The sequence below is a fragment of the Cupressus sempervirens genome, chromosome 1, assembly GCF_028749045.1.
Source record: "Cupressus sempervirens isolate cs-2001-9-10 chromosome 1, ASM2874904v1, whole genome shotgun sequence".
NCBI classification, from domain to species: domain Eukaryota; kingdom Viridiplantae; phylum Streptophyta; class Pinopsida; order Cupressales; family Cupressaceae; genus Cupressus; species Cupressus sempervirens.
The window spans coordinates 160,414,316-160,439,537 of record NC_143118.1 but is presented as its reverse complement, the minus strand read 5'-3'; the positions used below and the strand labels follow the sequence as shown (position 1 = coordinate 160,439,537).

Sequence of the window (25,222 nt, the reverse complement as noted above, 5' to 3'; positions counted from 1 at the left end):
AGGGGTAGTGAACGCCGTCTTATGTTGGTCTTTCTCCTCTACTTCAATCTGATTATAACCCGATAAGCCATCAAGCATAGACATCATTTCAGAGCCCGCCACCATTTGCAATAAATGGTCCATATTAGGAAGAGCAAAGTTATCTTTCAGAGATGCCTGATTTAGATTGCGAAAATCAACACAAATTCTTATTTCTCCATTCTTTTTTCTGACGAGTACCATATTGGCTATCCAGGTGGAATGATGAATGGGATAAATAATTCTTGCTTTTAACATCTTATCTACTTCTCGGAAGATGGCATCAGCGACTTTAGGATTATAGTTCCTTTGTTTCTGCCGGAAAGGGGCTGCATCAGGCTTCAGTGGAATTTCATGTTTTACCTTCCCATTTTTATAACTTTTCAAATCTTCATAGCTCCAAGCGAAAACATCTCTATATTCTATAAATAGATTCTTCGCGGCCTCTTTCTCTTCGTTTGAACAGCACTTCCCAATGTTAATCAGTTTGAGATTATGAATATCTCCAATGTTAACTCCTCCATATTCACCCATTGTTGGTCCCTTTTCTGCTCTCTTTTGCTTTATGTAAGCATCATGTCTATTAAACAATTTTTCTAAGGCCACGAAATATGGGGGAATAATATTGCCTTTCAACTGAACTTCTCCATTTTGACCCATTTTCTCAATTGCATCAGAGCTTTCATGATCACTTCCACTGAACTCGTGTTCAAAACTAGACTTGTCATTTTCTAAAAACATCTGCAAACTCTTATCATCACTGAAGACTTGCCAAGATTCTGTGTTATCTGGGACAGCGGATCGATATACAATTTCAATCTGATACTTTTTGTCTTTGAAATCTGGATGAGGGAGTAATAAAGAGGCAGAGACCGCTAAGGAGTCAGCTATGGTATTCATCTCCCTTGGAACTGCTTACAATAGAAAAAGCATCTAGACCTTCAATCTCATCCCAGACTTTGTTCTTGTAATTTTTTAGCTTGTGGTTTTTAACAGAATACTGTCCTTTTACTTGCTTTTGAATCAACTCGGCATCACCTTGAGCTTTTAAAATCTTTATCCCTCTCTCTTTTGCTGACATTATCCCCAGTAATAAGGCTTCATATTCTACAATATTATTTGTATTCCCAAATTCCAATTTAAAAGCCATAGGTTTTGGTTCTCCTTCTAGGGATATCAATACCACACCTGCTCCGGATCTTGAAGAAGCACAACTTCCATCGAATTCAAGCATCCAAATATCTGATATATTGGAAATTCTATCACCTCAATTTTCATCTGTTTGTCCATTTATGCCTTCTTCAGTAAACAACATATAGTTACCGAATTCCAGTTCTTGATATAGAATTTGAGCTTTAGGATCATCTGACTTCAAAACTGTGAACTTTTCTTTTTCTTCAGGTTCTAGTTTCACTTTCTTATTCCCAATAGGTATTACTGCTTGGGACCAATCTAGTTTTATTTCTCCTCCTAAGTCACGACAGAAACTTCTACTTAACAGAAGTCCATAGCTTGCTGGGATATCAGCTACTAGGATAGTCAATAGGAGCTTCTTTTTTGGATGTGAAGCTAAAGCTACCTGAGCATCTTTAATCTGTCCAAGTAAGGGAACTTGTTTGGCATCCATTGAATAGCATCTTCCATTCACTTTAGTAAGATTGAGACCCAAAGCTTTAGCTACAAAATAAGGCATAACATTATCCGACACACCTGAATCTATTATACAATTACTGAGTTTACACCCATTGATGTACAATGAGATATAAAAAGGTTCAGGCTTTTGCCCAGGAGAGGTTACTAAGACTGTGGAATCTTCTTGATTAAACAAACCAGATGTTAAGGTTTCATCTTCTTTTTCAACCATTATGTTACAATCAGCATCTGATGAGCTTCCTCTACAATGGTCTACCAGCGTTTTTAACTCGGAAGGGTGTGATTTTAAATAATCAATAGTGGAAATTTGAATTGTTGACTCCTCACAAAACTGAATGAAAACAAAGGATGTCCTGTCCTTACCTGTTTGTGAAGTAGATCCTCCTTGATTAGTATGTGCATTGCTTGTTGAAGGACCGAAGTCATTCCTGTGGGTGTGACTAGAGGTTTGGTTCTTTAACCTTTGTCCACAGGTAAGCACTGTGTATGAAGTTCCATCAATAGTTGCATAACACTCACCTTTTGATTCAGAATCCGATTCGTATTCCAAAAATAAATTTCCAAAGTCGCCATTCGAATAAGAATCAGGTTCTAAACACGGAGCTGCAGTATTTAATTCATTAGTAGATAACAACTGCATCCTACGAACGGTCTCCGAACAATTTTCACTATCATGATCTGTGGTCAAATGAAAGACGCATATATTTCCTTTTTTCGGTGTTACTTCGATTTGCAACCTAGGTTGTGAACTTGTAAGCTGCAGAAATCTACTTTCATTGCTTCTTCCTGGTGAGTTTTGGTAATTCCGCTAATAAGAGCTATTGAATCCGAGTAATTGCCTTTTCATCGCTACTAGTTCATTAGACAACTTCTGATGATGTGGTATTACTAGAACTCCCTTTAGTTTGAAGTTCTCGTTTCCATTTTCCCGTGGAAATTAAATCATCCTCACATTCAATAGCTTTCTTCTGTGCGTCAGCCAGATCAATGGGACGTGCTCTTCTCAGATCATAATTGATATCTGGAGGCATAGCACTAATAAAGAAAGTTTTTAGATTACCAGGTGTGGGTCTATCAGCAGTAGGAATTCTGCTATTAATCTTATTGAAATTGGCAACAAAATCCCTCATGCTCATAGTTGGTTGCTTCTTAATTGAAGTCAACTGTGTTAGCAAGGCATGTTCATCTTCTGCAGTTTTGAATCTGGCCTCAAATTCAGTTCTCATTGTGTCCCAATCAGTTATTGAGCCATCAGGTAGATGATAAAACCAATCTACTGCGCTATCTGTGAGGGTTTCTACGAACAATCTTACAGCAACATCTTCATGTCCCACTCCTAAGATATGAGTAGCCGCAAAGAAAGCCTTAATGTGTTCATCTGTAGTGACTTTTCCATCACCCGAGAATTTAGGAAAATTCTTCCTTGAGCCAGCCGGAAGTGGGTGGTAAGCATTTAGCGCTAACGGTCCTGTTGTCGCGGCCCATGGAGCAGCCATGATTGTTCTAGCAGTATATGGTGGAAAATTAACAACTGGAGGCATAGTAACTCGGTGAAGTGCTAACACCTGACAAGTGGAATGTGAAGTGTTGGCGTCCTGATTTCTAACAGGGGAAGGGGGTCTACTCCGACTTTTACCTTCACCTTTCCGCTTTGGGACGTCTAAAATAGGAAAGCCGAGCTCTGCAAGTTTATCAAAAGTGGAATCTTGCCCACCCTGTTGCTTGGTACTTCTGAGGAACCTAAATTGTTCCAGGATGCTAGGTCTAGTTTATCTCTGAGGTTATTGTCTTAATTGTCTTTCTGGTCTCCAAATATCTCTCCTTTGAACAGCTCTTTCAAAGGCTTCAGCTCTTCTTTCTTCTTCTTCTAATACCTGGCTAGCATTCCAATAATGTTCGGTGTTCCTTCTGTGCCTCCAAACGAATGTGTTAAGGGATGAAATTATGTCCTCTTGGTTGTCTTGAAAACCAAGGTTAGGTTAGAGCATTGGGATTATGTTTTCATGAGGTAGTACCATTTTCACTCATGACAGGCTTTCTGGTCAAGCAACTTTTGGTTTCCCCAGCAGAGTCGCCAAAAATCTGTTGGTAAACAGATTAGTCCTTTCTTGTTTCTTGTGAAAATATGACTCTTAATGCCTCAAATTAGAAATAATATCTGAATACAATAGTTGAAAAGCCGCTCTGTGATTATTGGCTTCTCTCTGAATTGGTAGGTACAGCTCCTTATGTGAATGATGCTCAAGGAATTATGTTTTGTTCCTAAAACTAATGCGGGGTATGCTCTTAACTTGAGAGCAGAAGAGGCAAACCAAATTAAGCCTAACTAAAACTAAATTCAGGCAAGAAAAACTTCTCAATATTGAAACAGATTCACGTACCCACACGTCTTATGAATCCATAAATCTATTCGCATAAGGCTCGAATAAGCCGAAATTCAAATCTAAACTATAACTGATAAATCAGGGACGTTAACAAAATCTTTTAGCCGAATGAATCATAACAATACTTATCACATCCATTCATGATCTTGAAAACAGGGGAAAGAAGCTCTGTTCCTCCTTAATTCTCTGTAAAACGAAAAGGAAACATGGACTGAACACAATACCTACTAGAACAGAAAATGATTGACATAAAATACCATTTAATTTACTCTGCAACAAAAAGTACTTCACATCAAAAATTTGCCGACCTTTCATTAATCATTCAACTTCATACATATAGAGTTGAGAGATGACCGTTACAATAGGAATTTTAATCGGTTCATCTTCTGAGGATGAAAAATGGCAAGATGCCAGTTTGTCGTATTACAAAATTTACAAAATCTGCAAAATTTATATCAGAGAACGAAAAGGGAGTGTCAACTGAATCACTTAGACTTCTTTCCATTTTCAGTTTTCGTTCTATATGCCTTAGCAGCTACTATAATTGGAATCATTTCTTCGTGACTAGACACATGTACATTAGTGAATCTTAAGAGCCACTTTGAATGCTCTCGAGCCAACTCCTTTACCGCATTTAGCTGACTTGTCAATTCTCCAACAACCACATGCACGTATCCACCAAGCATCTGCAACTCTACCACTCTGTCTTGACTACTTGAAGTCATTCCAAATAGACTACTCAAGTATGTGGAGAAATTGTTCTTCATTACTTCTACTCTGATGAGAGTTTTCCCTTGCCCACTGGTTTGTGGGTCAGTGTGTAATCCTCGCATGAGTTCAAATGCTCTGTCTTGGATCTTCTTCACCTTTTCCCTTGTTGCTTTGAGTCCTTCTTTAGCCTCTTGAATCATCTCTTGCTTAAATTGCATGTTTTGAAGCCATTCGAACGGAGGCTCAGTCCCTTTCTTCAAAATATTCGCTTCAACTACCTCTTTTGCTTTCATTTGGATGACCATATTCAGGAGAGAAATACATTCATCACACCTTGCCTTCTCTATGGCCAAAGTGATGTGATTAGATATGATATTATCCTTCTCAATTTCCAATCGAAGGATAACATTTCCAATTTGGTCAATCAGAGTAGTTCCATCTACATTGAGTTTCTCAATCCATTCTCTTCCAATCTGGCCAAAATGTCTATCCTTTTGAAGCTATGAGATGACGGCTTGCACTTCTTCTGCTGTAGGGTTCTCAGTAGCAGGCACACCAATAATGGTTGCCAATGGAACAACCAATTGCCTGATAAATTTTTTCAATTCTTCAATCTCGGCCTTCATTCTGATTTTTGACAATTTGAGGTTCTCTAATTGTTCTTCTATCACCTCGTTACTTGATCTCCATATGCCCACCTTTGTATCATGCCTAGCCTCTCCAAGATCAATCGAATCCAGAGTGAAAACATCAGGTGTCATGTCCTCAATTCTCCCTGCTTTGTTTGGCTTTGCTACCTCCATTATTAAGTGTCTTGTTTCTGGATCTTGCCCAAGTATTGATAAAGTCTTCTGCTTCTTAGCTTTCACTACTGTAGATCCAGAGCGAACTGCTTGAGAGACAGTATCCTTTGCAAGGATACTCTCCTCTTTCCTCTTTCTCTTCCTTTCTAAGGTATCTTCTAGCCAGGACTCTGTGCTAATCACTTTAGAAGCAGCCCCCAGTGACTCTATACTGAACATCTTCTTCCTCACCGGAGTCACTGGCGTTGAAGTTGCAGAAAAAGGATTCTTAGGATCCTGAAATAGAAGCCTAGAAAGACTCGGGGCTCTCTTGCTCATGAGCTTTCCTTGCGGCTTCATCAAATTCAGTGGATTCGCTGCTGCTACTCTATTCATCCTCGATCTCTACTATCTGAATGGCGGAACCAGTTGGCTTCAAAAGGGGAGTGCTTGCAGATGGACTAGGGCTATGATGAGGAGATGGAGTAGCAGCCACATGAGGAGGTGAAACTGGAGCAATAACATGAGGAGATGAAACTGGAGCAGTAACACCATCTTTCGGCTCTTCGGTTCTCTTTTCTTCGATGCTAGCTTGGGCTTCAATAACTGGTAGAGGACCACCTTGGCAAGTTGGAGCTATTGAAATGTGGTTGGTCACCTCCTCCTACAGATTGAGCAGGTCCTTGAGCAGCCGTGGTTGTAACACTAGGTGTGGCACTTTGAGAAGAAGTGGGAGTAGCAGCAGCTAGAGAAGCTTGAGTAGTCTTACTCCTACTTCGGCCCTTTTTCGCTGTCCACTCAACCCATTTTCCGGTTCTTTTGACAATCCGGGCCATCATAACATCAAGGTCTTCTTCCACATCAACATATGGCTCAGAACTGATTGAAGTACTTCTCAATTTGGTCAAATATGTATTACTATACATATTTTTCCCATCATCCTCTAGCCCTTCCACCTCTAAGTTAATGCCATATGTCTTTATTTGTTCTATTGTCAATCTTGCAAAAGCTCGATCTCGGCTTTCCAACTCATTTTGACAATCCGCCCAATAATCTTCCATAGTAGTAACATGCTTAATCACGCTTCCAATTTGAAGCACATCTCTGGCATACCCATTTGGGTCAAACATAGGCCTCACCACTTCATATTCTTCTAATTTGAACTTGTTCTCGAATACCTTGAGCATGTTTTTGGCATCTGATCGGGACTCACAACTGTATGCCCCAACTTTTATGGGAAATTCGTATCCCTTTTTCTTCGAACTGGCGCTCAGCACATTCACTTGGATTGCTTGTCTCACGATCTCAATGAGCATGATCATGTCATCCGGATATCTAGGCGGCTTCAAGGGAAATCCATCGAAAGCTGCAAGACGCAAATATGAAAAGGATGAGAATTGGATGAAATAACTACCCAACTAACTAATGGCTGCCATCGCTTTTGGGCTGAATCTCCTCTCCAGACACCCTTGGAGTTCCTTGAAAAGCCTCATTGTAAATGCATCATTAACTCTGATATACTCTGCATAACTATTTTGTAATTGCAAGCATGGGTAAAACTCATAACTCTTTACATCATTTAGAAAATTCTCTATTCTGGGAAGGCCTGGCCATAATTATAGGGAAGCCAACATATATATCAAGAAAGAAGACATATAAAATGAATTGTAGAACTTGGCTGCACTGAGAGCCCTAGACAGATGCTCACTTACCTCATACGCCCAATCAACATATTGTGTATCCGAGCAAATAATTTGCACCAAAAAGAAATATTGTTCTACAAAGTTAAGGGCTTCGACCTCACCTTTCAATCAATGCAAAAGAACTAGAATGTCCACGATCTCGGGCTTGAGATCAGTGCCAAAAAGGGTTTTAGGAACTTTACTTTTAGCTACTCTTGGCTTTTGGAACCAAGAACTCATGATCTCCTTTCGCCACACCATCTTCTTCAAAGAGAATTCGGACATAGCTCCTCCAATTGTTAATTCAGAGAACTCCTCCCTTTCTGGAATCTGCAGACAATTGACTACTGCTTGCCTATCGATTGAGATTAACATCGTTTGATCAGGCAATAAAATTTGCTTCGTATCTAGGTTATAGTGATTGATACATTCAATAATTAGCTCCGGGGCTTGTACTGCTACGGGAAATCCTGTTGCTTCTACCAACCCACTTCTTTGGAGTTTCTCCGTTATGGGATGGATTGGCTCCGCCCTCAATCTTCTTTGGAAATCTTGCATGTCAAAGAAACAGAGTGAAGTGTCTGTGATATTCTGCCATGTAGACTTGATTCCGCCCAATCCATCAAATCCAGCAAATCTTGTTGCCATTTCGATTGAGGTAGAGATAAATCAGAAATCTTAAAGCTCAAAATAAGATAGAGAGTAGAACTTTGTAACTGTGGGGATTTCGGAATCAATAATCAACTTAACAACATAACAGTTCAAATAAGTAAGCAATAGTTTGAAAATCCATTATGTTCATCTCTATATAGAGACTCCAATCCACCCGTTAATCTTTAAAATCTACGCCACACAAATGAAATAAATGATAAATCCGTTAGATTAGTAAATGTGGAGGTTACAACGGATTCTTTCTTGTCTTTTCATTGTTTCCATTGGCCCAACAGTTATTTTCCTTTATTACAGCTTACTTTCCCGTTTTCCACCAAGCTGTGGAGAATTAAGAACAGAGTACTCCATGAGTAAAATTCCGCTCAGCCAGAATTTGAACAGAATACCTTCCTCAAAGTGATCAACATGCTTCCCTTACCTTTTTTTAGCCTCATGTAACCGATTTGTCAAATAACCATGCTTGCAATAGTGATCTTCTGCTGGATGCGGAAAACTGCCTTTAAGGGTAGAAACCCCGCAGAGGAGAAGATGATTTCCACTTTTCCGCCTTTGCCCTCGTTTTACCTTCTCTGCCCTAACCACTTTACTTTAAGCCTTCGGAAAATATAAAACTAACTTTGCAAGTGAAAGGTGGGACCCACTGGCTCACTTTATTCTTTTACAAATGCCTTTTCGAAAAACTAACTTCTTGGTTCGAAACCCGCCGAGGAGAAGCTGTTTCTGAGTTTTCCACCGATGCCCTTTTTAATCATCTTAGTGAGTTTTGAAAGATTCCCGTAGCAAAAACATGGCAACACTTGAATGATCTATCCATAACATAATTTGCTTCTCTTCATTTAAGCTCAAGAATCGCATTTGGGAATCTCGACGGAGTTTCACCTTCGGGCTGCAAAACCTGCCAAGGAGAAGATGAAACTGGATTTTCTACCAGTTCAATTGTCTATAAGTTCGGAACAAAATGACTTGTAAGTAAGTTCATCTGAAGTAAAATAATTTAAAAATCTCCATCGAGCAAGGTCCTAAACTACCCCAAAGACTCATGATGATAAACAAAACCCACCCGGCCATACAATGCGAGAGAAGGAAAAGATGAAAATCTGATGGAGATACTTATCACTTGAGGAAGAAAAAGGGGCAACCGACTCGACTAAACTAAACACAACAAAAGCTAATCTCCACTTTGCAAAATTGGTACATGGTGAAAAAGTGAGGCAACAATAGGTCAAATCCGTAGATCTACCACCCTACAACCAAATCCAAATCAAGGTTCTACACAATCCAATCTCCACAAGGACGAACCTCGAGCTCTGATACCAACTTACATAGGCAAAGGATGAATAACTAGGGCCAAAGGCTCACCCAACTATCCAAACCACCTTGCAAGAGTTAACACAATGGAAGCAAACACAAAGAACAGCAACCAAAAGAAGGAAGAAGAGTGAAATACTTTTATTGATTCATCAAAACATCTTCATACATGCCCAGTTGTAAGGCCTTCTAGGTTACGGCCAATTACAAATACATTCACATTCAAAAATCCAACTACAAATTCGCACTTTCAGTTCTGCTCTCTAATCTTCTCAAAAACTTACCTAACTCTAAGCCTAAACACTCTATTTATACTTGCCAAAATGGCTTACAGATTATTCTAGAACATTACATAAGAGGAAGGCCGACCCAACAACGGTCTAGACACATCCCAAGAAAAGATCTTCACATAAATGTCACGATTAAAATAAATCCCGCAAGTCGGCTTGCAGAAATCACATCCAAATGCTGACACTTGGCATACACTGGGTAACTCAGCAAATGAAGAGTCACTTGGCATACATCGGGTAACTCGGCGCATGAAGAGTCACTTGGCATACATTGGGTAACTCAGCGCATGAAGAGTCACTTGGCATACACGGGGTAACTCAACGCATGAAGAGTCACTTGGCATACACTAGGTAACTCGGCGCATGAAGAGTCACTTGGCATACACTGGGTAACTCAGTGCATGAAGAGTCACTTGGCATACACTAGTTTACTTGGCAAATGAAGAGTCACTTGGCATACACTGGGTAACTCAGCGCATGACGAGTCACTTGGCATACACTGGGTAACTCGGCACATGAAAAGTCACTTGGCATACACTGAAGCTACAGTAACTTGGCATCAACATGCAAAAAGAAACAAAATGAGCAAGATAACAAGGCAACCCAAGATGCTCCTGCATCAATTGAAGATAAAGTCAGATTGATATCCACTGAATGAACAGTGTAAGTCCCTTTCTAATAACTAGCATATTACATCATAAAACTAAGTAGAAGTCCCCAAAAAGAAAAAGCCTTGAGGTTGCCTCATTTGATCACACACTTCATCTACACTATTTAACATATGAGCATTCTTATTCGAGAGAGCTTTGGAGATTTGGTGTTTCATCTTGAAATACTAAGTATTTGATTATGTATGTTGTAGTGAAACAAAACTCACTTCAATAGGTCCACATGGCCTTCATCTTGATTGGTTCTTGGAAATTGTTAAATTGTCTTATGGGTCTATTAGTTGGTGATTTCTACATGAAATAACCCTGACAGGTTATAAATTCTTCAAACAACAAAAATCTCTATACTTCGATGGTTTGACATTTCGTCAAACACTTTGTGAGTGAACTGTGATGACCCTTACCCTGAGACCTCTGAAAAACAATACTAGACTGAAATTTTCAAATGTATTTGGAATCCACATGAAGAAGAAAAATGTAATAATTTGCTAACAATAGCAAGTCCATTAATAATGCTGACAATATTCTATAACAGGGTAGATGATAACCATTTAATAGAAATAATTATCAGGTCTGATTTAACGCAAATTTGGTTTGCTAAGAATATATTTCTTTTACAACCAATTAACATAAAGAACCTGAGTCCGAACCTCATTTTTTAAAAAAAACTGATGGCAGATACTGCACTCGAGGCGGGTCCAGACTGGATCGTTTGCCTTCAGACTTCGACCTTTGTGTGTGTTAGAAGAAATTGCTTCAATATCTAACCGGTTCAAACCCGTGTCATCGTTCCCTGCGATTTGGCATTAATCTTTCCAAACTCCACGCGATTTTCAGTGTTATTTACGAATGCTGGAAGTAATCGCGTGAATCATATAAGAAAAGTCGTTTCTTCCACCCGATTCTTCCCACCGAGTGAACGGAATGAATTTAGTTGATGCCGACTGCGGAAGATGTTTTATGGCAAGGGTTCAATGCAGACACCTGTCTGTCTTCGGCCTTGTGTGAATTTCTTGTCGTGTCTCAACAAACCGAAGCCTGTAAGTATTCCGACGCTACCACATACAGTCGGAACACAATGCGAACCACAGTGATAACTGATTCCTTTGCTAGCGCGGGTTGAGCTATCTGCACGCAGATGATACCAGGTAGTTTGCTTGCCACTTGATGAAAAAGCGCAAGGGTTTTAACTTCCTTCGAACCCTCCAATTTGTCACTGGTAAAATTCCTTCTTCCAATGTCAACCCATCCACGAAATTTGGCCTTAGGCCACAAAACTCTGCTCCAATGAAATGACTGTGGTGTCCCTTTCAAATTTTTGCAATAATTCGGGTGATATCCCACACCCTCAAAATTGCTTATCAATGGGAGTTATCGTTCCCAAAGATAGTCTGAGAATTTGCAGTCCAAATGGCTACAAATCACTCCAATAGAATAGAAATCGAATCCACAAAACCGCTTGTCCAAATGGGTGCCTTATGTCCTCTATTTATTCACTCGCTGAGAAGTTACTGGAAGTTTTCCGGAATTATCCTTTATGATGTACTTTTATTATTAAACTTTATAAAATTAAATAAGTAACTTTATAAAGTTAAAGTACAACCTTAATTTAATAATAGAACAAGTAGGCCCCACTTACTAAATTATTATTCTCCGGAAGCACAAATGTAATCATCTGGAAATAAAATGACCCTCTTTCCACAATCATTTGCCTACGAGAGTCGATGATAGGCAAATTCTCTGTTAAAATTATGTCATTAGAAAGGGGACATGACAGTCCGCCCTTCCTGAAATTGCTTGCCCTCAAGCAATCTCAAAGCTGGATGCTGCAAAATTGTTTCATTTTCCCAAGTAGCATCTTCAACTGGTAGATCTCTCCATTTAACCAAATATTCTCTGATTACCCTTCTGCGGAGCTGCTTTTCCCTGCTTTCTAAAATGAATTCCGACACTAAGATCAATTTCCCTTCATCATCCAAAGGCGGTAATATGGTAGAAGGTACCACATTCTGTCCCAATGCCCTTTTGAGGCGCGATACATGAAACACATTATATACTTTGCTATCTATTGGAAGCTCAAGCTCATAAGCCAATTCCCCTATTCGCCTGGTGATCCTGAAAGGCCCATAATACCTAGGCTTAAGTTTCTCCGACCCACTCTCTTTGAGAGTAGATTGTTGAAATGGCTGAAGCATTAGGTAAACCATGTCACCTACCTCAAAGCTCCTTTCCGTCCTCTTTTGATCTGCATATTGCTTATACTGATTCTGTGCCCGAGCTATGTTATCTCGTAGAGTGCTAATAATGTCTTTACTTTCTTGAACCAAATCCCCGGCACGTGGAACCCGAACATCACCCATTAACAAATCAATGAAACTCAGTGCATTATACCCATACAATGCTCGAAAAGGTGTCATCTGAATAGATATGTGAAAAGTGGTGTTATAACAATATTCACACAAATAAATCCATCTTACCCAAGCCTTCTGCTGATCAGCCACGTAATTCCTCAAATAGCCTTCCACCCATTTGTTTACTCTCTCTGTCTATCCATCAGTTTGCGGATGATAACTGGTACTGGGTGTGAGCTCAGTGCCACATAATCGGACACCTCTCGCCAAAAATGACTCAAGAATCTACTATCCCTGTCACTGACAATACTGAGGGGTATCCCATGTAACCTGAAAACCTCTCTGAAGAATACCTCGGCTACCTGAACTGCGGTATAGGTAGTGGTGATGGGAAAGAAATGAGCATATTTCGTTAGTCTATCTACCACTACATAAATGCAATCACGACCCTGAGCCTTGGGCAACCTGGTAATGAAATCCATGGATATGCATTCCCACTTCCGATCTGGAATAGGAAGTGGCTATAGAAGTCTTGCTGGGAAGGTGTGTTCTTGCTTATTTTGCTGACAAACAGGACACTCGCGGACATACTGCAATACATTTGCCTTGAGTCCTTTCCAAGTGAATCGTTCTCGCACCTGCCTATATGTTTTGAAGTATCCGGGGTGACCAGCTATAGGTGCATCATGAAGAGCTCGCATAATAGACTGCTTCACCTTCGATCCTGGGACTAAAAATATCCTGCTCTTGTAAATAATCAATTCATCCACAAGCGTATACCTGGTATCAACAATTGTCCCATCAACTATCTCAGATGCCCATGGGTCTCTAACATATTCTACAATAATCAGATGCTTCCAGTCCTCAGAGATCTCAATCATCGAACTAAGATGTGGTCTGCGTGACAAGGCATCTGCTACCACATTCTGCGTGCCCTTAACATAAGATATATCAAAATCATATGCTTGTAGCTTACTCACCCATTTCTGCTGTCTATCATTGAGATCCCTTTGCCCAAGGAAATGTCTCAAACTGTTGTGGTCAGTTTTTATACAAAACTTACCACCTACTAAGTACTGCCTGAACTTAGCTAATGCATGCATGATAGCTAACATCTCCTTGTCATAAATGCTGAATGTTTTCTCTGGCCCACGGAGCTTCCTGCTCTCATATACAATTGGGCATTTGTCCTGCATCAAAACAGCCCCAATACCATCTCCTGAAGCATCACACTGGAGTTCAAATGGTTTCGAGAAATCAGGCAATGCTAGTACCGAACATGAAGTCATGATCTCCTTAAATTTGGCGAAACAAGCCTGTGCCTTCGCTGTCCAAACGAAAGCTCCTTTTTTCAATAAATCGGTCATAGGAGCCGTGTGTCACAAATATCCACAAACAAATCTGCGGTAGAAGCCACATAAACCAAGGAACCCTCTCAGCTGTGTCAGGTTCTCAAGAGTAGGCCACTCCACAATAGCACGAATCTTATCAGGATCCATCCGTACTCCTTCTTTACTGATAATATGTCCCAAGTATAACAATTTGGTCATGCCTAAATCACATTTAGACTCTTTTACATACAAGGACTCTGCTTGCAAGGTCTCCAATACTGTCTCTAGATGCGCCATGTGCCCATGCCATGTTCGACTATATACCAAGATATCATCAAAGAAAACCAACACGAATTTTCTCAGCTAATGATGGAAGACCTTATTCATGGTGGACTGAAAAGTAGCTGGTGCATTGGTCAACCCGAATGGCATTACTACAAACTCAAAATACCCACAGTGACATCTAAATGCAGTCTTCTCTATGTCCTGTTCTCTTACTCTAATCTGATGGTAGCCTGATCTCAAGTCAATCTTACTAAAGTAGCATGCCCCATGTAGTTCATCTATTAGCTCATCAATCCGTGGAATAGGATATCTATTCTTAATGGTTTTTTTATTCAGCATCCTGTAATCTATACACATCCGTAACGAACCATCTTTCTTCTTAACCAAAACTACTGAAGAAGCAAAAGGAGACTTACTAGGTCTGATGTGTCCCATCGCGAGAAGCTCCTTGATGGTCTTCTCTATTTCATCTTTAAGCCTCTTTGGATGCCTGTATGGAGTGATCATGACTAGTTTAGCACCTTCTTCTAATTTGATGATGTGCTCAATCCCTCTATCAGGAGGTGTACCAGGTGGAATATCGCTAAATACCTTACTATACTTTTCCCTTAATATCTGTATGTCAGGATGATATTCTGTCTTTTGTTGTTCCTCCTGTGTAGGCATGAGTGTACACATGGCTGCCCATTCAATATCCTCATGTCTCACCAATTTTTCTAATCGTCTGAGAGAAATCGTTCGGATATCACTATTCCGGATAGCTCTCAACACATGTTGTTTCCCATCTACTTCAAACTTGATCTCCATGTCCTTGAGTCGAAAAGTGACCTCACCCAACAAACGTAGCCATGTCATACCTAAAATGATATCCAAGTCACCCATATTAACCACATGATAATCTGCTTTGAACTCATAATTATTCAGGCGTAACAGCATGTCTCTAACCATCCTGTACACTTAATAGTATATCCATCAGCAACCTGTACTCGGAGACCCTCGAATTCTTCTGTCTTAATACCACAGCGCTCAACCAGTCGTGCATCGATGAAATTGTGTGTAGCTCCTGTATCAACCAATGTGCTCACCTTCTGTCCTGCTAGAACACCACGTAATCTAAAAGATCCCTCCTGCTGAATGCTAGACAAACGCCCCTGCTGTAAGTGCAATTCAGGTTCCTCTTTTTGCTCTGAATTCCCTGTTTCGCCCTTAGGCTCTGAATCACTGTGATCATCTTCATGTGTTGTACTGTCGGAATCTGATCCTTCATAATATGCCCACATAACTCTATTGGCTTTTCCTTTAGGTCTCAAAGGACAATCGTGATCCCTGTCATATGGGCCTTTGCAATAGAAACATAATTTCTTCCTGCGCAAGTCGTTTAATGTTTCTGCATCCAGGGGTGTAATAGATTTTCCTTTGGTTTCAATGCTCTTTTCTTTATTCTTATCAAACTTCTTATTGTCTCTGAAAGAGGTAGTACTCCGAGAGTTGAACCTGCTAGAAGGTGTTGTAAGCTCCATACTCCGTGCTTTCCTCATAGCTTCCTGCAGTGTTGGTGGGTCGAATGCCTTAATCCATCCCTTGAGAGGTTCAGACAATCCTTCTGTAAATAAGATAACTAACCTTCTCTCAGACACATCCTGTACCATGACTGACAACCTTTGAAATTCACTAATATAAACCTCCAAATTACCAGACTGTCTTAATTGTGCAAGGTCACGAAAATAAATCTTTGGATCCTTCTTATCAAAACGCTCAACCAATCTATCCACAAAGTCCTGGTACGATGTTACCTGATTGTGCTACAAAGTAACCATTCCATGTGACCACCAATCATGAGTTGCGCCTTCCAGATGCAAGGTGGCATACCTGATGGCATTTATTTCAGACATAGGCCTTAATGCTAGGAAGGTGTCCAACTTATGAATCCAAGCTTGCGCTGTCATTTGACCACTACCATCGAAAAATGGTAAAGTGAGTTTGCTAACAGCTCGCTGTAACTCACTATCATGACCTCCTCTAGGCCTCCTATTCTGGCGGCTGCTCCTCATATGTTCTCTCCTTTGTTTTAGATAGCGATCAAAGTTCAATAGTTCACGCACATGCGGGGGTAATGCCTGCCATTCTGCAGTAGCGGCCCTAAGATCATCCTGGAAATCATCCGGTAAATCATCTTCTCCCATCTCCTGAGCCTCTTCCCTTAGGAAAGTGGGATAAGTAGGCCTATTTGCAGTCCATGATCTGCGCCTAGGAGCACCCTGTGAGCCTGCCACACTTCTATTATCATGATCAAATGTACCTCTTCCTTGTTCCTGAATCCTGGGCTGAACAACTCTTTCCATTATGGTAGTCAAAGCCTGTAGTGACTGAGCTATTTCTTGCTGTCCTGTAGTTATGATTCTGTAAAACTCTCTGGTTTCATCATCATCAATTCTGGGAAATCTCGGTGGACTCTGTGATTGTCTTTCCCCCATATCTCTGCCTTTATGTCTAGTCCTCCTACGAATATAATATCTAGAATATGATTGCATAAGATGTCCTACCCAACAGGATGGCAGGAAAACTACTCTGATACCACTGAAATAACCCTGACAGGTTATAAATTCTTCAAACAACAAAAATCTCTATACTTCGATGGTTTGACATTTCGTCAAACACTTTGTGAGCGAACTGTGATGACCCTTACCCTGAGACCTCTGAAAAACAATACTGGACTGAAATTTTCAAATGTATTTGGAATCCACATGAAGAAGAAAAATGTAATAATTTGCTAACAATAGCAAGTCCATTAATAATGCTGACAATATTCTATAACAGGGTAGATGATAACCATTTAATAGAAATAATTATCAAGTCTGATTTAACACAAATTTGGTTTGCTAAGAATATATTTCTTTTACAACCAATTAACATAAAGAACCTGAGTCCGAACCTCCTTTTTTTTTAAAAACTGATGGCAGATACTGCACTCGAGGCGGGTCCAGACTGGATCGTTTGCCTTCAGACTTCGACCTTTGTGTGTGTTAGAAGAAATTGCTTCAATATCTAACCGGTTCAAACCCGTGTCATCGTTCCCTGCGATTTGGCATTAATCTTTCCAAACTCCACGCGATTTTCAGTGTTATTTACGAATGCTGGAAGTAATCGCGTGAATCATATAAGAAAAGTCGTTTCTTCCACCCGATTCTTCCCACCGAGTGAACAGAATGAATTTAGCTGATGCCGACTGCGGAAGATGTTTTATGGCAAGGGTTCAATGCGGACGCCTGTCTGTCTTCGGCCTTGTGTGAATTTCTTGCCGTGTCTCAACGAACCAAAGCCTGTAAGTATTCCGACGCTACCACATATAGTCGGAATACAACGCGAGCCACAGTGATAACTGATTCCTTTGCTAACGCGGGTTGAGCTATCTACACGCGGGTGATACCAGGCAGTTTGCTTGCCACTTGATGAAAAAGCGCAAGGGTTTTAACTTCCTTCGAACCCTCCAATTTGTCACTGGTAAAATTCCTTCTTCCAATGTCAACCCATCCACGAAATTTGGCCTTAGGCCACAAAACTCTGCTCCAATGAAATGACTGTGGTGTCCCTTTCAAATTTTTGCAATAATTCGGGTGATATCCCACACCCTCAAAATTGCTTATCAATGGGAGTTATCGTTCCCAAAGATAGTCTGAGAATTTGTAGTCCAAATGGCTACAAATCACTCCAATAGAATAGAAATCGAATCCACAAAACCGCTTGTCCAAATGGGTGCCTTATGTCCTCTATTTATTCACTCGCTGAGAAGTTACTGGAAGTTTTCCGGAATTATCCTTTATGATGTACTTTTATTATTAAACTTTATAAAATTAAATAAGTAACTTTATAAAGTTAAAGTACAACCTTAATTTAATAATAGAACAAGTAGGCCCACTTACTGAATTATTATTCTCCGGAAGCACAAATGTAATCATTTGGAAATAAAATGACCCTCTTTCCACAATCATTTGCCTACGAGAGTCGATGATAGGCAAATTCTCTGTTAAAATTATGTCATTAGAAAGGGGACATGACACTACAAGCTCTCTCTTCTTATTGGTCTATTTGTTAGTGAATCTTATCTAGTAGTTATGCCTATTCTATTTACTCATTTATCCTTTGAAAAGCAATGTAACTTTTCCATTGCCCACATAGTGGTGTCTAATTATAATTGGGTAGTTATTTAATATCTGTTAGTTGTGGTTTTGGAAATCCTAATTACAACTTATGTGGATTAATCTAAGTAATTGATTATAATTCAATCTTGGTCATTCATTGTAATTGAGCTCCATTTATAAGGCTTGCTCTTTTCATCTATAACAAAGAATCATTTGAAAATTGTTACAATATATCACCAAATTCGCTCTATTGTTCATCATTGTGTCTTGCATGGTGGGTAGTTGTGATCTATATGAAAGTATTGCAGGGTGATCTACGTTCCTCACTTAAAATAGATTTGATTTCAAGTTGTTAATTGAGATTATATTTAAGTAATATAGGTGGATAAGAGTAGTTGTAAATGCACCTTTGCTTGGTTCAATCTTTAATCAAACCACTAGCTGCTTATTGATTGTAAGTTTACCTTGCATGGTCGAATGGCATTTAAATGCACTTAAATTCAATCCTTACTTGCTCTTTGATTTGAATCCATATATGGGATTAAGGAAATGGTAAAGATTTGAATATCATTACCACACGCCTTAGAAGCTTACACTAGGTGAGTGGAGTCCATGACAAGACTGCAAGGTAGTGTTCAAGGGTATTCACTCTTTCCTGCAGCATTAGATAGAAGTAGTAGTTTAGATTTGCAAGTTTAACTTCATTAACATTTCACAAGCTAGAAGTCAAAAGTATAATTCCATTGCACATTGTGAATCCATATGAATAAAATGAAGTTGACAAGTCTTAGCGAACAACGTAAGTCCCCTTGTGTTACCAGAAAAACACATTATTATAACCGAGTATTCATCACTTAAAGGAACCTTGAAGTTATCTTTTCATCTTTCATTGCAGTCTTAGCATAAGATGTGATCTTTCATTGCAGTCTTAGCATAAGAAGAGTGTCTTTATTCAAAAGAAGATTCAATATTTGGTGTTTCATCCTGAAACAATGAGTGTTGTATCCTGCATGTTTTAATGGAACAAAACTCACATCAAAGGCAGCTCGGTAAATCCATAGAGGATTAGTTTCACCTCAGCTTGCCCCTTCCTAACCCCCACTTGGTAGAAAGTAAGACCAAGGTAAGGCAGGCTAGGCGTTGGGATACATCTGGCGTATTAAAAAGTTAAGAAGGTGCTGATGATCAGCACTGATTAGGAAAACAAAACATTCAGACTATAGGAAAAGCACAGAAGTAGTCAATAGCAATCTTGTATTTGGCAATACAAATTGAAGGAATTTATATTCTACACTAGCAGAATTTGATTTTCTTACTTCTTACTTGTGGCTCTTGATAGGTTATAAACAAAGAAGTACCAAAAGTTGAATGTGGAGAAGAGTGTGGACAAAAGTTGTCACAAGACAAACATTGTGGTTTGAAATTAGACAAAATAAATAAGGATTAGAAGGCCGAACTAAGTGGCATAAGATTCTTCTTGAAGAAATAAGCTCAAACCTTCTAAGTGGTATAATGTGCTTCGAATCAAGACAGTAAAATTGAAAATGCATTACAAAAGATGAAGATGAGGAAGCAAACAAAATGTTGTGTCGTAAAATAAAACAAATTACTAATATTTCAGACAAAGCTTAGTTTATGCAGTAGGTTTTCCTTTAGTGAACATTAGATGCTTCTTAATCAATGCCTCTGAATTTTAAAGCCCTTAAACTCTGGTTTTAGAATTAGTCCACCACCAATACATAATTTCCAGATAATGGTAGGGAATGTAAAATTTTGTGCTTGTTAGCCTGTAGAATTTTAGCTAACTTTCAAACATTAGATCTAGCTAGAAAGAAAGAACAAACATGCAGTAAAAGAGGAAAAATTAGAGCAAGAATAAGAACAATAAACTCTTTCTTACTGATTTAGATATGAATAGAATTACAACATATAGACTTCCTCAAAGAAAAAAGCGGAGGAAACACAGAATAAAACTGAAATAACAGAAATATTCCTTAGTTAGCTTACAAACTAAGCAACTAAAAGCTTATCCATAAATCAAGGATAAAACAATTTCCAAAAAACAACTTTCCTTGAAGGTAGGAATAAGAAAACAAATCTTGCTGGTTTTATTGCACCAAAACCCCCCCTTAAGCGCAACTAAGGAGACAAAAGCATAAAGAAGGAAAATAGGAAAGAAAGAAAACCCAATAGGAATAAAAGCCCCCCTCAAAATATGTATTAGAAAAGCATTTTTAGAGACACAAGAAAAGTGTGGACGACCATTGAATGATAATTGTCATAGTGTTGAATCAAGAACCTCCTTTGAAACCAGGATGAAATCAGGATCAATTTGCATTAGTGTCCCCAACGACACTACCGGAACAATGAGCAGATGGCAAAAAAGGGAAAACGTTTGTCAACCGAAAGATACAGAAGACAATAATCTGCATAAAAGACCCCACACAATGAATTGATGGCAAACAAAGGCAAAATATCTATCAATCAAGGATGCAGATGACACATAAATTTGTGCGAGTGACCCTAACAACACTAGTCAACCATGCAAAAAGAAGTTGCTAGTTGTTGTTCTTTCTTTTCTAGCTAGATCTAATGTTTGAAAGTTAGCTATAAGTTTTACATGGTATCAAAGCTCATGGTTGCTAGAAAAGAGAATAAATTTGTTTGTTGTAATTACTAAAGAAATTTGGAACTTTTAAAGAATGGAATTTCCAGCTTTTGCAAGTTTGATGCTATATTGGTATTTTAAATGGAAGCTAAAGATTCTACTTCATTTTGGAAGTGAAGACTTGTATGGAATAGTAATGGCAACAGAGGTTGAACTTGCAAAGGCTGGAGATTCCATTCTTTAAAACTCTAAATTTCTTTAGTACCTGCAACAAACAAATTTATTCTCCTTTCTAGCAACCATGAGCTCTGATACCATGTAAAATTTTGTGCTCTGTTAGCATGTAGAATTTTAGCTAACTTTCAAAAGTAAGATCTAGCTAGAAATGAAAAAACAAACATGCATTAAAAGAGGAAAAACTAGAACAAGAATATGAATAATAAGCTATTTCTTATTGATTTACATATGAATAGAATTACAATATATAGACTTCCTCAAAGAAAAAAGCAGAGGAAAAACAGAAATATTCCTTAGCTTACAAACTGAGCAAGTAAAAGTTTATCCATAAATCAAGGATAAAAACAAGTTCTAAATAACAACTTTCCTTGAAGGTGGGAATAAGAAAACAAAGCTTGCTAGTTTTATTGCACTAACAGGAACGGGGAGAGCAAAAAGTTCAAAAAAAATGCTTAGATCAAGTCCAGCGGGTCATGATCCAGCATTAAAATGGAGGAATTGCCATAATGATAACCAAACGTAAAAGTCTGGTTGGGAATTCACCAAAACGGAGCTAACTCGGACAAATCATGGCAAATTTGGAGTCAACTTAGGACTGGATTTAGGTGGATGCGAGCTCGGGAATACAATTTAAAAGACAAATAAGGGTAAATATAAAAAATTACAGCTGCGGTCTTACTATCTCAAGTTCTACCCTTGTATAAGAGGGCTAACAAAAGAATGTTTAACACCTGTCAAAATGAAAACTCCAGATTCCCTGTAAATGACATCCCATCTGATATCATTCTTGACGAAGAGAAATATCAAAAAAGTCTCGAGAAAGCTTGCCAAAAAATGTTTATGCAGTTATTATCCAGAAGCCCCTACTCGTAAAGCAAAAATAAATAAAGAACAGTTAATGCACATACCATCATCATCCTTGGAATCTACGCTTAAGTTTAACTCTTCCAGCAGATATTTGCAAATCTGAGTTTTCCCATCTCTTGCAGCAAAATGCAGTGCACCACGTCCATTTGCATCTTTGACTGCAGCTATAGTCTCAGATAGGCCGTGCCCTTCATTAAGCACTTGCGCTCTCTCTGTGAAAATGTGTAAATTTATTAATTCTTAGAATTGAATTCGTCTTCTCAAACATAGTCGCCTGCAGAGACTATAATATATTATAGGAAGATATCCATAAACATCCTTCTGAGCTTCTCACAGTGCTTTTAAAATGATTTGTTACTAGTTCTCGAAAAAATCTCGGGAAAAAATTATGTGGGTTGCATATAATTGTCAATAAATACTGCTAAGTATAATAAAGCACAGATGTTCGTGGAGCTCAATTGGTCCGTCTGACATTAAAAATTCGTATGTTCAAATAATTTTGTAAAATAAACTACTTTGAGGGAATGTAATTGTCGACAAATAATATAACAAAGTTACAAGCAAATGTCCGTAAACCCAAATCCGTTTCTCCTACTTAATAATATAGCCGTTGAAAAACATTACTTGCAGAAAGTCCTTCCCTTACTTTTAAAAAGTTCAAGATTTCCTTCACGTCCGGCGTTCAGCAGCGCATTTACTTTGTCTCTCGCTGGAAAATGAGTAAGCAAACATTTATGATAAATAAACAACAGAAAAACTCTAAACCCTACGATTTATTTTAGTAGCTTCTGGTCAGCCCACAAATCATCCCAAAGCTATTTACTCTATTTGAAGAATAAAAGTAAATGAATGACCTGACATTGCTTCAGCGGGATCTGAAGAACGTGCTGTGGAGCTCATGGTGCAGTCAGACCAATCGTCAAGCCCTTTTTCTGCGACTTATGTTTAACGTCTCTCTTCTGTGCTCTACAATAAAATACAGCAAATGCGACATATGTTTAAAGTCTCTCTCCTGTGTTCTACAATAAAATGCAGCAAATGTTTGACAACATTTTCCTTAGTCGACTGTCTACAATCAGTGCTCGAGTTTTCTGGAATTTTGATTGTGTTTGAATTTTTAATGTGTAAAGGAATGTAAGAGGAAAATGGAGATTTACAGGTTAAAAAACTAAAGCTAGAATGATAGAGACAGTTGAATAGAATTTTAAAAATATTAATAATTATATTATTTTAATAAATATATAAATAATAATAGAAATTATATTATATGGATATGATATGATATGATAGATTTTAATGACGTCTACGAGACTAAAGTAGTCTATGGGACCCATGCAATCGCCCTCCCGAGTCAAGAGCCAAACTAGTCAGTTGCAAAGTTTTGGTTAACTTGTCTCTTCTTTTCTGAATTTTGATAATCAACTCCGTTGTTCTCTTCACTTGATCTTCCTCAAATAAATAGTTGAAGTCCTTGTTCTGCAGAATTTTTGTATAATCAGATATGATGTCGTTGTAAGCCAAGCATGCCATGACAAAGTGTTGCTCTGTCTCCACTGTTCCCATATTGCAGAATAAACATGTTCTGTCTGCTCACTCTTCCTTTGGAACTTGCCATCTACCAGTTTCACATCACAGCTAATGTGAACTAGTTCTAATTTGTGCCATCAACATTTTTGCTTTCCAGTTAATAGGTGCCCTTATATAGGCCTTTTCATCATGACTAGAAGTGGAATTAAATTCTTTAATGTAATATTTACCAATTCAATTATAAGTTGAAATATTTGATTTAAAAAAATAAATTGTTAATTACTTAATTCAAATTATCAAAATATCTAATTAGTTTGAGGGTTAGTAGTAGTTTTACAATTTGTAAAATAGTATTAAAAAAATTAGAATAAGATTTTGAAATAGTAGCTAGTAAAATATAGTGTAAACTTTAAAAAATAATATTTTACAAATGACAAAAATGAATATCAATGTAAGACTAATCAATATATTTAAAATAAAAAATATAAAACATTTAACTCTATATTTAAAAAAATAGATAGAGATAATTAATATTGATTAGACATTCATTTGTGAGGTGGAAGATAAAAATGACTTTTTTTTTGAAAAGTTAATCCACTTGTCGCAAATGTGAAAAATGTAAAATTATAATTAATGCATTCATTAACGTATGATAGACTTGTTAGAAAATATTTGTATTTTCTTAAAAATAACAAAAATAAACATCAATATAAAACTTCAAAAGTTAATCCACTTGTCACAAATGTGAAAAAGATAAAGTTGTAATTAGTTTATTCATTATTGCATGATAGACTTGTTAAAAAATATTTGTATTTTTGTGAGAGAAAATTCAATTTTCTTCCTACCAAAAATAGTATGGTCCAATAGAATGAATGAAAAATGTGATTTAAAAAATAATGAAGAATTAGAAAAAAGATATAAATATTTGAAATTTCTTTTAATCTTTTAAATTCTATGAATTGATTGGTCAATTGAATTGAATGATTCCAATACTTTCCTGTTGGCAGGAACTAATAAGTAGCTCATTATAAGAGAAGATAAGAATATATGAGAACATCTTAGTTTTGTGCTTATCAAAATCTTATGTGGAAATGTTTAACTAAGGTTTCAAGTCTGCAGCATCAATTATAATGTCACATCAACATCTTTTTGGTCAATCTATCTAAAGAGTCTATTGTCTTGCACAAAATGCAGGTAACAGTATGAAACTTTTTTTAATTAGTTTTGTATTTATGTAAGTTTAATTTGATATTTAATTGATTGATCAATCAACTCCAATTCGTATATCAAATTGTTTTACTAAAGACTTTTGTCGAGTCTTTTCCATTTTTCATTATGTCGAATATTTGCTTGATTTTTGAGGCATTCATTATCATTTTCTTTGCTTTTGAGTTTGCATTTGTTGGTTTTTAGTCTTTTGACCTTAACAAGAACAAATTTCTACAATCAATTATAGTTGAGAGATGCATATTCTGGATTCGATTGTGTGTCATATTTTTGCATCAACATTTTGAATCACACTCTGTGATCCATTGTTAGGATTAGAAGAGCTAAAGGAGATAAATGGCACACAATCCATCTCCTACAGCTCTTCTAATCCTGATGATGGATCACAAAGTGTGATTCAAAAAATTGATGCAAAAATATGACACACAATTGAATCCAAAAGATGCATATCTCATCCTTTGATCTTGCTCAAGTCATGGCTT

General features: G+C 37.9%; 1 protein-coding gene across 2 annotated transcripts in view; it reads right to left on the bottom strand.

Annotated features, from left to right (window-relative positions):
- Positions 1–23,122, bottom strand: part of LOC149576641 (uncharacterized) — a 239,168-nt gene extending 216,046 nt beyond the window's left edge. The window contains exons 1-3 of one of the 2 annotated variants that reach the window (XM_089818699.1): positions 22,841–23,122; positions 22,633–22,695; positions 22,028–22,198 (exon numbers count right to left, since the gene is read on the bottom strand). In XM_089818699.1, the coding sequence (XP_089674825.1) occupies positions 22,028–22,198; positions 22,633–22,695; positions 22,841–22,886 (280 nt within the window). In that variant the 5' untranslated portion in view covers positions 22,887–23,122. The remainder of the gene's footprint in view (positions 1–22,027; positions 22,199–22,632; positions 22,696–22,840) is intronic. The other variant, XM_089818690.1, reaches the window with a different exon arrangement.
- Between the last annotated feature and the right edge of the window lie 2,100 nt (positions 23,123–25,222).